Source organism: Halichoerus grypus, chromosome 9, assembly GCF_964656455.1.
Source record: "Halichoerus grypus chromosome 9, mHalGry1.hap1.1, whole genome shotgun sequence".
Taxonomy (NCBI): domain Eukaryota; kingdom Metazoa; phylum Chordata; class Mammalia; order Carnivora; family Phocidae; genus Halichoerus; species Halichoerus grypus.
Window position 1 is genome coordinate 44160600 of NC_135720.1, and position 13351 is coordinate 44173950.

At 40.4% G+C, this 13351-nt stretch overlaps 1 protein-coding gene and 1 long non-coding RNA gene across 2 annotated transcripts in view; one reads left to right on the forward strand and one right to left on the reverse strand.

The window, feature by feature from the left end:
• Positions 1 to 20: 20 nt before the first annotated feature.
• Positions 21 to 12359, forward strand: LOC144379048 (uncharacterized). The gene is made up of 3 exons (XR_013441136.1): positions 21 to 271; positions 8645 to 8857; positions 11452 to 12359. It is a non-coding gene; the product is annotated as an uncharacterized LOC144379048 (long non-coding RNA).
• Positions 10987 to 13351, reverse strand: part of LOC118529457 (nephrocan-like) — a 19271-nt gene continuing 16906 nt past the window's right edge. The window contains exon 4 of the mRNA XM_078054807.1: positions 10987 to 11798. Coding sequence (XP_077910933.1) covers positions 11357 to 11798 — 442 coding nt within the window. The 3' untranslated portion in view covers positions 10987 to 11356. The remainder of the gene's footprint in view (positions 11799 to 13351) is intronic.

Sequence of the window (13351 nt, forward strand, 5' to 3'; positions counted from 1 at the left end):
AACCCCTTTCTACTGCCAACACCTCACCTCGCCCCCGCCGCCATCTTCCTCCTGCCTCGGCAGCCCCGCCCCCGCTAGTACATGGACAGTTCGGATTGGCCGGTGCGGAACTCTGACGCGGCCTCTGGGTCCGAGGATGTGGCCTAACCCGGCGCGGCGAGGGAGGGCGAGCGCCTGAGAACTAAGGGGGCCGGAGACCGAGCGCGCCCCCTAGTAGTGTGGAGGGCGAGGAGCAGACGCCGCCAGTCCTTGCCAGCAGGACCTCAGAAAGGTACACGTCTTGGAGGTTGGAATGGGCGATTTCAGGGACTCCGCGTCTCTCGGGGCCTTAGGCGTCTTATACTGTCTCCTTTCATGGCCCCGCCAGAAACGGTTTCTAAGGAGTAGAAGTGGCCCAGCTGGATTGGAAATTACAAATGCCAGAAAGAACCTAGGAATAGAAGGTAGCCCGCAGCAAGTGTTGATGCTGAGGATCAACGAGGGTCCCCAAAAGGAAGTGTGCAGAGACAGGAGCGTGCCCCTTAGAGAGCTTCTTTGGTCAAGCCTTGTACCTGAGGTCAATTCTTCCCAAAGTGTGAATGAGGATCTCTAGTAATGTTCTTGAGACACAATTTTGCTTGTGTCATTCCCCTCTAAATGGAATCCTTACTGCTGTCCATTGCTTAATACATAAAAGGGGGTTCCACGGCCTGGCAATCCAGTCAGTTTATTCTTTCCTTCATTCAGCAAGAGATCACTAACTACCAGTATGTCGGACCCGAGTAACCATCATTTGGTGGAAATTGCCCATGTAGCCACATCATCCCCTTCACACATCCTAATGTTCCAGCCAGTCTGGGCTACAAAGTGTTCCTCCAGGCCAGTTCTGGATTTCCCTGCAGCAGTCCTGTCCCATTTCTGCCCCTTTTGTTCTCTTCCCTTCTCAATTTCTATTTCCCAAGTAAGTATTCCCCAAGCCCCAACCCATTTCCCAAGCATCATCTCACTTGCCAGATCCTCAAGGAAAATTCCCTTGATCCCCTAGCCAGAAGTTATTTCTTCCTCCTTGTAAATCGCACCACTCCTTGTAAATTTCACAGCTCTTATTTATAGCACTTTCCATTTTCATATACAGTTTACCCTTGAAGAATGTAGGGGTTTAGGGGTGCCAAAACTCCCATTCCCCCACTCAAAAATCCTAGTATAACTTCTAACTCCCCAAAAACTTAACTACTAACATCCTACTGTTGACCAGAAGCCTTACCAGTAACATAAACACCTGATTAACACATATTTTGTATTTTATATGTATTATAATTTGTATTCTCCAAAAAGTAAGGTAAGCTAGAAAAAGAAAATGTTATTAAGAAAACCATAAGGAAGAGAAGTACATTTACAGTACTGTACTGTATCCAAAAAAAAAAATCTATGTAAGAGTGGAACTGCACAGTTCAAACACTGGGGTTGTTCAAGGATTAAATGTACATGTGGGGGGTTGGGGCACCTGGGTGGCTCAGTCAGTTAAGCATCTGCCTTCAGCTCAGTTCATGATCCCAGGGTCCTTGGATGGAGCCCCATGTCAGGCTCCCTGCTCAGCGGGGAGTGTGCTCCTCCTTCTCCCTCTGCCCCTCCCCCCTGCTCATGCTCTCTGTCTCTCTCTCTCAAATAAATAAATAAAATCTTTATAAAATGTACATGTGGGTGTATATATATATATATATAATATTATTGCATGTTATATATAATATATATAAAACAATTACATTTGTGTAATGCCTACCTACTCTTTGTTCTCTCAAGCCCCCTTTCCCCCTGGGAAACATCTGTGAACACCTTGGCTACATACCTTCATGTTTCGATCATTGTCACTTTTTGGACCAGTCTCATTTTCTAAGACTCACTTTACTTTATTTTAAAACTGGAATCTCACGTCCATCTCAAAGTTGTCCTCCCTTTGGCAGTTCAGCCTGAGGAACTGAAGGCTAAACAGCAGCACACCCTTCACACACTTCTGCCTCTCTCCGTGTCCTCTGCACTTGCATCTCTGGTGATGGACAAAGAAGAGGGAGATGGGAAAGGCAGTGAGCAGGAAAAGCTGCAGTCTTCTTCCTCCCTAGCCATTGCTGTTGTTTATGTGATTCCAGATGCTCTGTTAAGGAAGCTCCCAGGCACGAGCGTCCTTCTGAAATGCGGCTATGTATTCCGAAGGACATCCCCTCACACACACACAGACACAGACACACACACACACACACACACACACACACACACACATGCTCCTACATTTCTCTGATGTACTCTGTGCCCCAGTGTTTGCCACTTCTGACAAGATTAAAGCCTACATTTCTCTGATGTACTCTGTGCCCCAGTGTTTGCCACTTCTGACAAGATCTCATCTCCCCGTGGCCAACTCCCAGGTCTGCAGGCACATGTGGGCTACAATGTTTGTACTTCCTTGAGTTGCAAACTTAAGCAAAGGGGTTCTGGCCCCATCTCTATCTGACAGTACCCACCACTGCCCCCAACATGCAGATCCTGGCTCCTCTCCTCAAATGTTTGGTTTTTTTCCTCCAAGAGTAACCAGAGGTAGGTTAACAGGTCTCCTGGCTTAAAAACGTCCAGCCTCCTGGGCGCCTAGGTGGCTCAGTCGGTTAAGCATCTGACTCTTGATTTCAGCTCAGGTCATGATCTCAGGGTCATAGGATCAAGCCCCGCATCGAGCCCTGCATCGAGCCCTGCATCGAGCCCTGTACTCTCTCTCAAAAAAATAAATAAATATTCAACCTCTACAAGGAAGTAGGGGCCCCTACTTTTCTGCTTTGGCATCTTTCAGTGGGCTAGAGATGGGAGTGTCTGGTGGTTGCTTTCAAATTCTGGCTACTTCTCTGTGCTTAGAAGGAGGTAGGTTTCCTGCACCCCAATGTTTGTAGCAGCAATGTCCACAATAGCCAAACTATAGAAAGAGCCCATGCCCATCGACAGATGAATGGATAAAGAAGATGTGGTATATATAATATACAATGGAATATTACTCAGCCCTCAAAAAATGAAATAAGAGACTCTTAACTATAGGAAACAAACTGAGGCTTGCTGGAGGAGAGGTGGGTGGGGAGATGGGATAGCTAGGTGATAAGCCTTAAGGAGGGTATGTAATGTAATGAGCACTGGGTATTATATGCAACTGATGAATCCCTGAACTCTACCTCTGAAACTAATAATACACTATATGTTATTTAATTGAACTTAAATAAAATAAAATTTAAAAAAAGAGGAGGTAGGTTTGATGCATTTTGTTTTCTGCTATAATTCTGGGATAACAGGAAAACAATAATATCCTGTTATGTATATCCATTCAATCCAAAGTTTATGCACTTCTCTCTTTTCTAAAGGATTTCTTATTTTGTCATTTAAAAAAAAATGTAGCTAATGTGACACTTCTAGGAACGTTAGGGGTTCATATAAATATAACATAAATTTTGGACTTCTTAAGCATAATTCCCAACACCCAAGTTCTACCAGGGGCAGAAAAATGCAGAAAGAATTCCACAGCCTCAGAAAGTAAGTCTCCAATGTTATGGGAACACACATACTGTGGATTCCAAGTGTATGACATTCTTGATATGTCATATATCAACATCCCTGCTATATCCCAGTCTGGTTCTGATGCTTGCTTTCTCTCTTCAAACTGGTTTTGTTTTGTTCTTTGTTTTTGCCTTTTAGAATGCGTTGTAATTTTTACTTGAGGCTTGGACATGATGTACTGGGGGAGGAACTGCTGTGAAGAGTCCCTTAGCAATGTGGTGGTGAGATGCAGAGGATGGGAAGGCTTCTGTAATCCTATGGTCAGGTCTCAGTCTTTTAGTGAGCCTGTGCCTCTGGTCTGTGAACTCACAAGTGTTTTCAGTTCCCTAACCCACCCCCTCTTACGTGGGCCAGGATGGCTAGACGGGGCTGGGGTCGGGTGTTTCTCTCCCCCCTAGACCAGATAAAACCCCAGTAATTTAGACTGTGGTGAAATAGTTTCTCTTGAGAGCACACCTTGTTAAGAATAGAATGCTCTGGTCTATTTCAAAGGTTCCTTTCCGCCTTCTGCTGCCAGAAGCATGGGGTGATTTTTATCTGTAATATTCACTTGAGAACCTGGTTGATCTCCTGAAGGTAAAATGCACATAAGTATGGGAGACTTCCCGTGCCTGTCCTCCCGAACCCACGCAGCGTTTTTAATTCTCAGACTTGTCCACTCTGAGCCTCCAGCAATTCATCAATTACAGTTCAGGTTTTTCTGCCATAGCACTGGTTCCTGCCGAGGTGTCTGCTCAGGGCTTTCTGCTCCAATAAACTGTGATTCTCTGCATTCACCCATCTCTCTGATTTGGGGAGCAGCAGTCTGCCTTGTGACCCCACTTCTCTTATGGATCAAAAAAGAGTTGTTGATTTTTGAATTTGTTCAGCTTTTTTATTTGCTGTTACAACAGATCGACAACTTCCAAACTCCTTACATGATGGACCATAAACCATTCATCTACTGCCAGTTTTTTAAAAGTTTTATTAGAACACAGCCACCCCCATTTATTTATGAATTTTCTATGGCAGAGTTGTAGTTGCCGCAGAGATTGCAAGGCCCACAGAGTCACAAATATGTACTCTCAGGTCATTTACATTAGAAGTTAGCCAATCCAGGGGCGCCTGGGTGGCTCAGTCGTTAAGCGTCTGCCTTTGGCTCAGGTCATGATCCCAGGGTTCTGGGATCGAGGCCCGCATCGGGCTCCCTGCTTAGCAGAGAGCCTGCTTCTCCCTTTCCCTCTGCCTGCCGCTCTGCCTACTTGTGCTATCTCTCTGTCAAATAAATAAATTAAAAAAAAAAAAATCTTAAAAAAAAAAAAAGAAGTTAGCCAATCTGGTTTAGATTACAAATTACTTAAGCAAAAGGAACCTTATTCTGATTGGTTTCTAGAGGCTATAAAGTACTTACATGAATCAAATCTTCCTAAATTCCCAGGAAAAACAAAAACAAAAACAAAAAATTATGTACTAGCTTTTTAAAGAAAAAAAAAGCCCCTTTCTCACAGAAACTGCTAGGTCCAAAATCCAAAAAAAGCATCCAAAATCTTTGTAAGAGATCAATCACACTTGTCTGATAGTTTGGGTTTTTGAAAAGTCTGTAAGATTATTCCCTAGACTTGTCTTCTCATGAAGAGACTAGTTAATCTGAACTTCCTGAGTTCTTGCACTGTGTTATTGATCAGATACATTTACTCCTACATAATGTTTACAATTGGGAAAAATGTAAAATCACATGTTCAACAATTTAGCACTATATAAATTCTGATGAGCTTTGTATGTCAACATTAATTATGATATGTAGTATGTCATTTTAAGGAGAATTTCCAAGATCCTTAGTTGACTTTAACAGTTGGAAATAATATTCGATCAGGTTCATTGATTAATTGGTTTGAGTTACATAGAAAACTTCTAAGTAGCACAGAATATTGAAACATATGTCACCAGGTTATATATCTATCCACAGAGTAGATATATATCTTATGCGTACACTATATATATGCACATATACACATATTGTATACACACACACATATATACACTAAAATATATCTTAGTGTATATACATAAATGTGCATAACTTGTACTTCATATATAAAAGATTGACCAGGGTGCCTAGGTGGCTCAGTCGGTTAAGCGTCTGCCTTCAGCTCAGGTCATGATCTCAGGGTCTTGGGATCAAGCCCCAGGTAAGAATCCCTGCTCAGCAGGGAGTCTGCTTCTCCCTCTGCCCCTCCTCCCAGTCGTGCTCTCTCTCTCTCTTTCAAAAAAATAAATAAAATCTTTAAAAAAAAAAAAAAAGATTGACCAATTCGATTATCTAAAGGTTAAATTTTTTTTATAAGACAAAAGACATCATAAACCAAGTCAAAAGAAAAATGATCTTGGAGAAAATGTTAGTAATATATCTGACAAAATAGAGGTGATATCCCTACTACTTGAAGAAATCTACAAATTGTTTTTAGAAAAGACAAAGACCTGAATTTTTTAAAATGGGCAAAGTGGATGAATAGGTCATTAACAGAAAAGGAAACAGAAAGGCGAACAAACATATAAAAACATGCTCGACCTCACAATCAGTCAGTAAAGTGAAAATCAAAACAATGAGATACTGTTTTTTCACTCATCAGACTGGCAAAAAGTAAAGACCGAGGGTAAATGCTGATGACCATGTAGAAACAGGTATCTACAAACATTGCTGCTGACTTGATACATTTGGAGGAGGTAATTTTTGTAAAATGATCTGGTAGAATAGATGATAATTAACAATACAGGGTGCCTGGGTAGCTCAGATGGTTAGGCATCTGCCTTCGTCTCAGCTCATGATCCCAGCGTCCTGGGATCGAGCCCCACATGGGGCTCCTGGCTCAGCGGGGAGTCTGCTTCTTTCTCTCCCTCTGCCTCTCCCCCTGTTCATGCTCTCTCTCTCTCTCTCTGTATCTTTCTGTCTCAAGTAAATAAATAAAATCCTTAAAAAAAATTTAAAAAAATTAACAATACACATAGCCTATAACACAGGGATCCCATTTTGAAATTTCATTACATTTCCAAGTGAACAATTAATCATGAGCTACTTTTCATATAATAATGGACATTTATTGTCTATCAGACAGTATTATTTTCAGTGGCATTTGTGAAATCTTAAAAAAAAAAAGTGGTTGGTAAATTAATCCTAAAGCAGAAATGAGAACTGTAAGCCTGAATAACGATGATCCAACACTGGGTAACAGCTTGTGGGGGGTTTGTGTTGTGGGGAGAGAATAGGTGGGAAGGAATAACTACATATTAGATATTTTCCTGAAACCAAGATAGATTGGGATAAGAACACTCTAGAGGCAATTGTCAGTGACTGTTTTAAAAGTTGAATAGTGGTTATTAAGTAAAATCCTCTGTATTGGATTTCTAAAAACAGTGTTTTGTGAAAGCCTATAGAGAATATTAGAACAATATTCTACCTTAGAAAAAGGATACAGAAATCCATCATACTAGCTCTTCCCTGTCAAAAACAGATACCATCTAGAATAAAGGCAATCCTAGACTGCAGAGACAGTGCTAGTAATGTTACTAAATCAAACTGCTAAAATAATCCATTATTATTACTGGGATGATACCAGTTCCACAAAGTTCATTCTTACAAAACTGTGTTTTAGGACACTTTTACCATTTCCTAAGGTTTCCGACTAATAAGCTAGCAAGAATCCAATTTTTAACATTCACTACACCATTATATGATGGAAAACCATTGACTTTCTGGTTGACTTGTAAAGATAGTTTTTCATTTATGCGCACATTTGTTTAAGCAAATTTGGCTAAGAGCAAAGTATCTAATTGACTAAATGATGAGTGATGTAACTGAGTCATGACCTCTGGCACAGTAGAGCTTTAAAAGGATAATGATTATTCTGTTTTTCAGGGCTGGTGAAATCCATATAGCGTGTATTTAAAAGGCATGAAAGCATTAAATGTCAACCGACTGACACCCCGTCACACACACACACACACACACGGTTTTTTACATTGAGGAGACCAGAATTTTTGGTTACAGCCTCAATACCAGCGCATTATTTGATGAGGGGACATGAACAACTAGAGAAAAAAAAAAAAGCCTTTTTTTTTTTTTAAAGGACTTCTTTAGAGAGAGGAGAATTCTCTGAGCATTGGCCTTAGAGACAACTTTTTCATCTAAAACCAGGACGTTCATGAAACATGAAGTCAGGGAGGAGATTCAGAAATGTGACAAAGCAGAGAATTTGAGAAGACTTGTGAGCCCCTTTGCAAAGGCATTAGCAGAAAACCTACACATCTAAAGAAGGCAAGTCCAGAGTAGCTGCTATTGCATATATTGCATAACAGAAAGTTATAAAGTCTGTGAGGAAAAACTCTTTAAAGTTTATACATTCTGAGCATTTCCAAGTAGAAACTAAGAATGCTCCTGAATGAGACTATCAGCTCTGATAAAAGTAGTACTTTCGTGTGTGACCCTGTGTGTGTGCCAAAAAGGAGCATCTGTGCCTTCTATTCAGATCATTCACTGCAGTTATTCATTCATTTTGGTTATTCTCACTCCCCTTCCCAAGGCTGAGTGCAAGACTAGTCTTTTATCTAAGACCGATCAATCTCTTACAGGGAGCAATTTAAAGGCTTCAACCAGGATTTGTATTACCAAGGGAGCAGCCATGGGGAGGGTTATGACCAGGTAGTGGTTCAGTTCTGACTTTTGGCAGGTCTACGCAGGCATGCTTTGAAATGGGAGAGGGAAAGCAGCGAGAGAATAAAAATGCATTCAGAAGGGACACATGCTATCCACTGTGTAATCCCAGGAGGCGTCATTTACATATGCCACTCTGTGATTGGCATCTGGGGTATAGAACAATGAATGTCTCCATTTGAAGAGAGGAAGATTTGCAAATTATGGGGGCAATTAAGAAAATGTTTTTCTTCCATATGAGTTTAATTCAAAAGAATTAATGTAAGGAGCTAGTACTACAGTCCCCACTTTACAGATGAGGGAATATTGGCACTAAAAGGTAACATAGGAAAAACTAGTCTCGAGAAGTTTATCTCCCCTTTTCCTTATTTACCACCAAGTAATCCCTTTTTGCAGGCATTAAATGGACCCTTGTGCCCAAGATGACGGCCCCTTCTCCAACTCCAATGACACTCAACCTATACCTGCCTTCTGAGATCACGAAGCATGACCTCATAGTCTATATTTCACGCTTACCTTCTAAGTTTCACCTGCCCTATAGCTCAACGTTGCCCTCTAGCTGCCTTCCCAGATTAGTAGCTAAATACCTGATTTTTTAAAAATCTCTACGTAAGTATAAATGTGTGATAACGGGCCTTAAAGTTTCTTTATCCTTTTCTACCTTGTCCTCCCCAGCCTTTACCTTTTTCTTATTTCTTTTTCTCTTTTTTTGGTAAGTTTATCAATAAACTTAAGCAAGAGCCCAAAACTAAGATAGATAGTATAAGTATGTATGTAGATACATGCATACATACATACATACACACACGCACACATACTGTTATGGACTAAATTGTGTTCCCCAAATTTCTTACATTAAGCCCTAACCCCCAATGTGATTGTATTTGGAGATAAGACTTTTAGGGAGGTAATTAACATTAAATGAGGTCATAAGTGTGGGGCCCTAATCCAATAGGACCAGTATCCTCATAAGAAGAAGAGACACCATAGATCTCTCTCACCATAGATCTCTTTCACTTCTGCTTTCTAGCCTCTAGAACTGTGAGAAAATACCAGCCTGTGGCATTTTGTTATGGCTGCCAAAGCAGATGAATTCACATATTTTATGGAACATTTTATCATTCTGGACATTGTTTGTGAGTAGAGTGTCCTAAGTGAATCTTACAGCAAATGCTGTAGTAGGAGTACTGGACGGAAGTTAAAAAATCCAGATGCAGTCAAGTACTACTTCTGCCACTTTCTATGTGTATGAACCTGACCGTGACTTCACCCCTCTGAGATGGTGTTCTCACATCTATAAAACGATTCTTCCTCAAGGCCCTCATAGCTTGGGAATTATGACTATTAATACCCAGAAAATGGCAGTGGGTGTAAATTATTACATATCACCAATCATTGGTTTTTCTTAGAATGGTAGGTCTGACACATTACAAGAGTTGAAACCCACACAATAACAAGAAAAATCATGTACGAGTTCCCTTATTTCTGTACTTCCATGCTTTATGTAGTTGAGATACCTGTCAGTGTGCCAAGGAGTGCTAGCAGCCACAGTAAAAATCGGGCTCTTTTCCAAGGGATGTCCATTTCATAAAGATTTTGGGAGAAGAAAATGTGGATATAAAACAAGTAATACAAATTCTGCATAAAATTTGAAAACACAACCCTGGAGAGAAAGTTCAAGCTTCTGGTGGGCATATTAACTCATCTGCTCAATCTCTATTATTTACTTTCTTTGCCTTTAGGAGCATTTTGATGGAAAACTTTCTAAAATAAATACTGCAGCAGATAAGTCTTACTAATTAGAAAGGGAGCCAATTTAGATGGGGTTTCAGATTTATATGCTAGTAGATGATATTTATAAGTAGATTGATAGAAAAAAAATTATTTTACAGTCACACCTCTATCCCCAGACAGGCAACTCTCAAAAGCACGCAGTTCATCAAAAGGAAGGGAGTGTGGGGATTGTCGTCCGCTCAAGGAACCCCAAATGGAAGTCAGAATACAACTCTTTTCAGGAAGTCCGTTGTAAGGACATCCACAGTATATAAGGTGCCAGTTTACACTTCCTTTTTGGTTTCCCCTTGGTCTTGGTCAGACTGTCAAACAAGACCTACTGTCCCTTAGCCAAGGATGAACATATGACCTGACTTAGGCCAACTGGCCTCTCCTTCTGAGGATATGAATGTGGAGAAGATAACACTGATAATAGCAGGGGCTCTTTATTCTACGCAGAGAACCTTGAAGAAGCTGAGGGCCTCTCCATTATGTCCTTCTGCCTAGGGCCCTGGAGCAGTTCTGATCCCTGTTCTTTCCAGATTCTTCAGCTTTTCCTTTGATTCTGTGAGCTATTCCCAATCTTTCCAATACTTTCTTTCTTGCTTAAGCTGGAATCTGTTTCTATTGCTTAGTCAAAAGCCTGTAGTGTAGGTCTGCAGTCACCAGCTTCATACTCAAAAGTCATCACCTTATGTGATAAAATGAACTACTTTATTTGCAGGAAGTTAACCAGATGGCAATTTTATTTGGCATCTTTATTTGTGTAGATTTCAGTATAAAACACAAATTAAGTGGAAGGAATCTCATATCTTTTTACCACTTTTTACCACTGTCCCTTTCCCCTTTCCTCCCCCACCTCAACTTATCTTAACTCTCATTTCATTCTTAAAAAAAATAAAACAACTTACAAAAAAGAGTCTTGCATATCTAAATTTATTGAATATTTCTGTTTAAGAGATTGAACACTATAAAACTTTTTCTGGAGCACAGAGCATTTTTAAAGCAGTGAAACTACTCTGTGTGATACTATAATGATAGATACATGTCATCAAACATTTGTCCAAATCCCCAGAATGTACAGCACCAAGAGAGAACCCTAGTGTAAACCATGGACTTTAGGTGATGATGACGTGTCAATGCAGGTTCTTCAATTGTAATAAATGTCCCACTCTGAAGGGGGATGTAGCAATCGGGGAGGTCATGCATGTGTGGAAGTAGGAGGTAATGGGAAATCTCTATATCTTGCTCTCAATTTTGCTATGAACCTAAAACTGCTCTAAAATGAAGTCTATTAAAAAAAAAACTTTTCTAAACTGTAAACAAAGCCCATACTTAATCTATTTCATAATCATAATAATCATCATCCATGTTGATTCTGGAGTGTTCTTCCAGTTTTGATTTCTTTTTGGTCTCTTTGTTTTTCTCAGTCAGATGTAAGTGATGCTCACATTGTCTCATGATCTTCTTGGAGGACATCCAGCTCTCCCCTTGTTGTTCAGCTGGTGCAGCACATTGTCCTCCCCTCACATCCGTGCCCTTGGCCTTCAGGATCTCCCTCGCTCTTACGAGACTACAGGTGCAATTCCACGGATTTCCATCCAGATACAGGTGTCTGAGGCGAGGCAACCCCTCCAAGACTTTGAGGTCTAAAGCAGAAATCTTGTTGTTCCTAAGGTTTAGAACCTGAAGCTGCTTTAGATCCTTGAGTTCCATCTCAGCAATATTCTGGATGGCATTGCCTTTTAGGTCCAGCCTGGCTAAGGTCCCTGGAAGCCTGCAAAAGCATGGAAACAGGATGGGAGAGGAAGCCATGACCACCATTCCATATCTACCAACGCAACTCAGAATGAGCAACACCAGCCTTTTCTGTACCATCGTGTCCCGGTGGAAGCTAGAAAACAAGCTCCGTTTTGAAAAATTAAGTCTTATGTATGGGTCTTTAACCTTTCTCATAGGTCTTGTCTTCTAACCCTCTGAGTCTTCTGGTTCCTAGCCATAAGACTCATTTCTTGTCTTGTCAAACAGGATCATGTAAACAAATCAATAAGAAAAAAGTTGCCAATTTTTACTTGGAAAAGGCCATGAGTCCATAATTTATAGGAGAGGTAAGAGTATGGAATAAAAACATGAAAAAGTGTGGTTCTTGGGGCGCTTGGGTAGCTCAGTCCTTAAGTGTCTGCCTTCCACTCAGGTCATGATCCCATGGTCCTGAGATCGAGCCCCGCATCAGGCTCCCTGCTCAGCGGGAAGCCTGCTTCTCCCTCTCCCACTCCCCCTGCTTGTGTTCCCTCTCTCGTTGTGTCTCTCTCTGTCAAATAAATAAAAAAATCTTTTTTAAAAAAAGTGTGGTTCTTCATGAATATAAAAGGCAATGAAAAAATGATGCAATGTTTTATGTATGAAGTTAGAACATGGTTTTGGTTTTAAATTTTAAAATTTATTGTTGCTGAAGGTGTTGTGAGGTAAGAACTTAAATTCTGTTGGTGGGAGTGTAACTTGATACCACCTTGCAAACAATTAGATAACACATACCAAATTTAAATAACATCATGCCTTTCAACCTAGAAAATAGTAGAAGAAAATAGAGATTTATTGATAATATGTTTGTCACATATTTAGTTATATTTATAACAGAAAAAAAGGATAAAGACTAATGTCTCTTAATATGGAAATTAAGAGATAATAGACTTATGTGACAATAAAAATCATATATTTAAATAATTTTTAAAATACTAATTCTATGAGAAAGCTTTTCTAACTATGGCTTGAAAATGCAGAAGCTATAGCGGCGCCTGGGTGGCTCAGTTCGTTAAGCGTCTGCCTTCGGGTCAGGTCATGATCCCAGGGTCCTGGGATCGAGCCCTGCATCAGGCTCCCTGCTCGGCGGGAAGCCTGCTTCTCCCTCTCCCACTCCCCCTGCTTGTGTTCCCTCTCTCTCTGTCTCTCTCTGTCAAATAAATAAATAAAATCTTAAAAAAAAAGAAAATGCAGAAGTTATAAAAGATCAGTGAATCAACTACATTAAAAATAATAATAAAAAAAGAAATGGTGTATGGCAAAAGATATATGCAAAGTCAAAAGATAAATGATAAACTGGGGAAAATATCTGCACCTTATAACCGAAAGAGCTAATCTCCCTAATATGTAAAGGACTTTTAAAAGGTAAGAAGAAAAGGTTTTAAAATGAGACTGAAAAATGGGCAAAAGGCATGAATGGAAGTCCACATAAACAGGAAAGCAAAACCCTTAAGTCTTCAAGCATACTCAGAATAAGAGAAATGAAAAATAAAACCACACAGAGATGCCATTTCTCACCTACCAGATTGG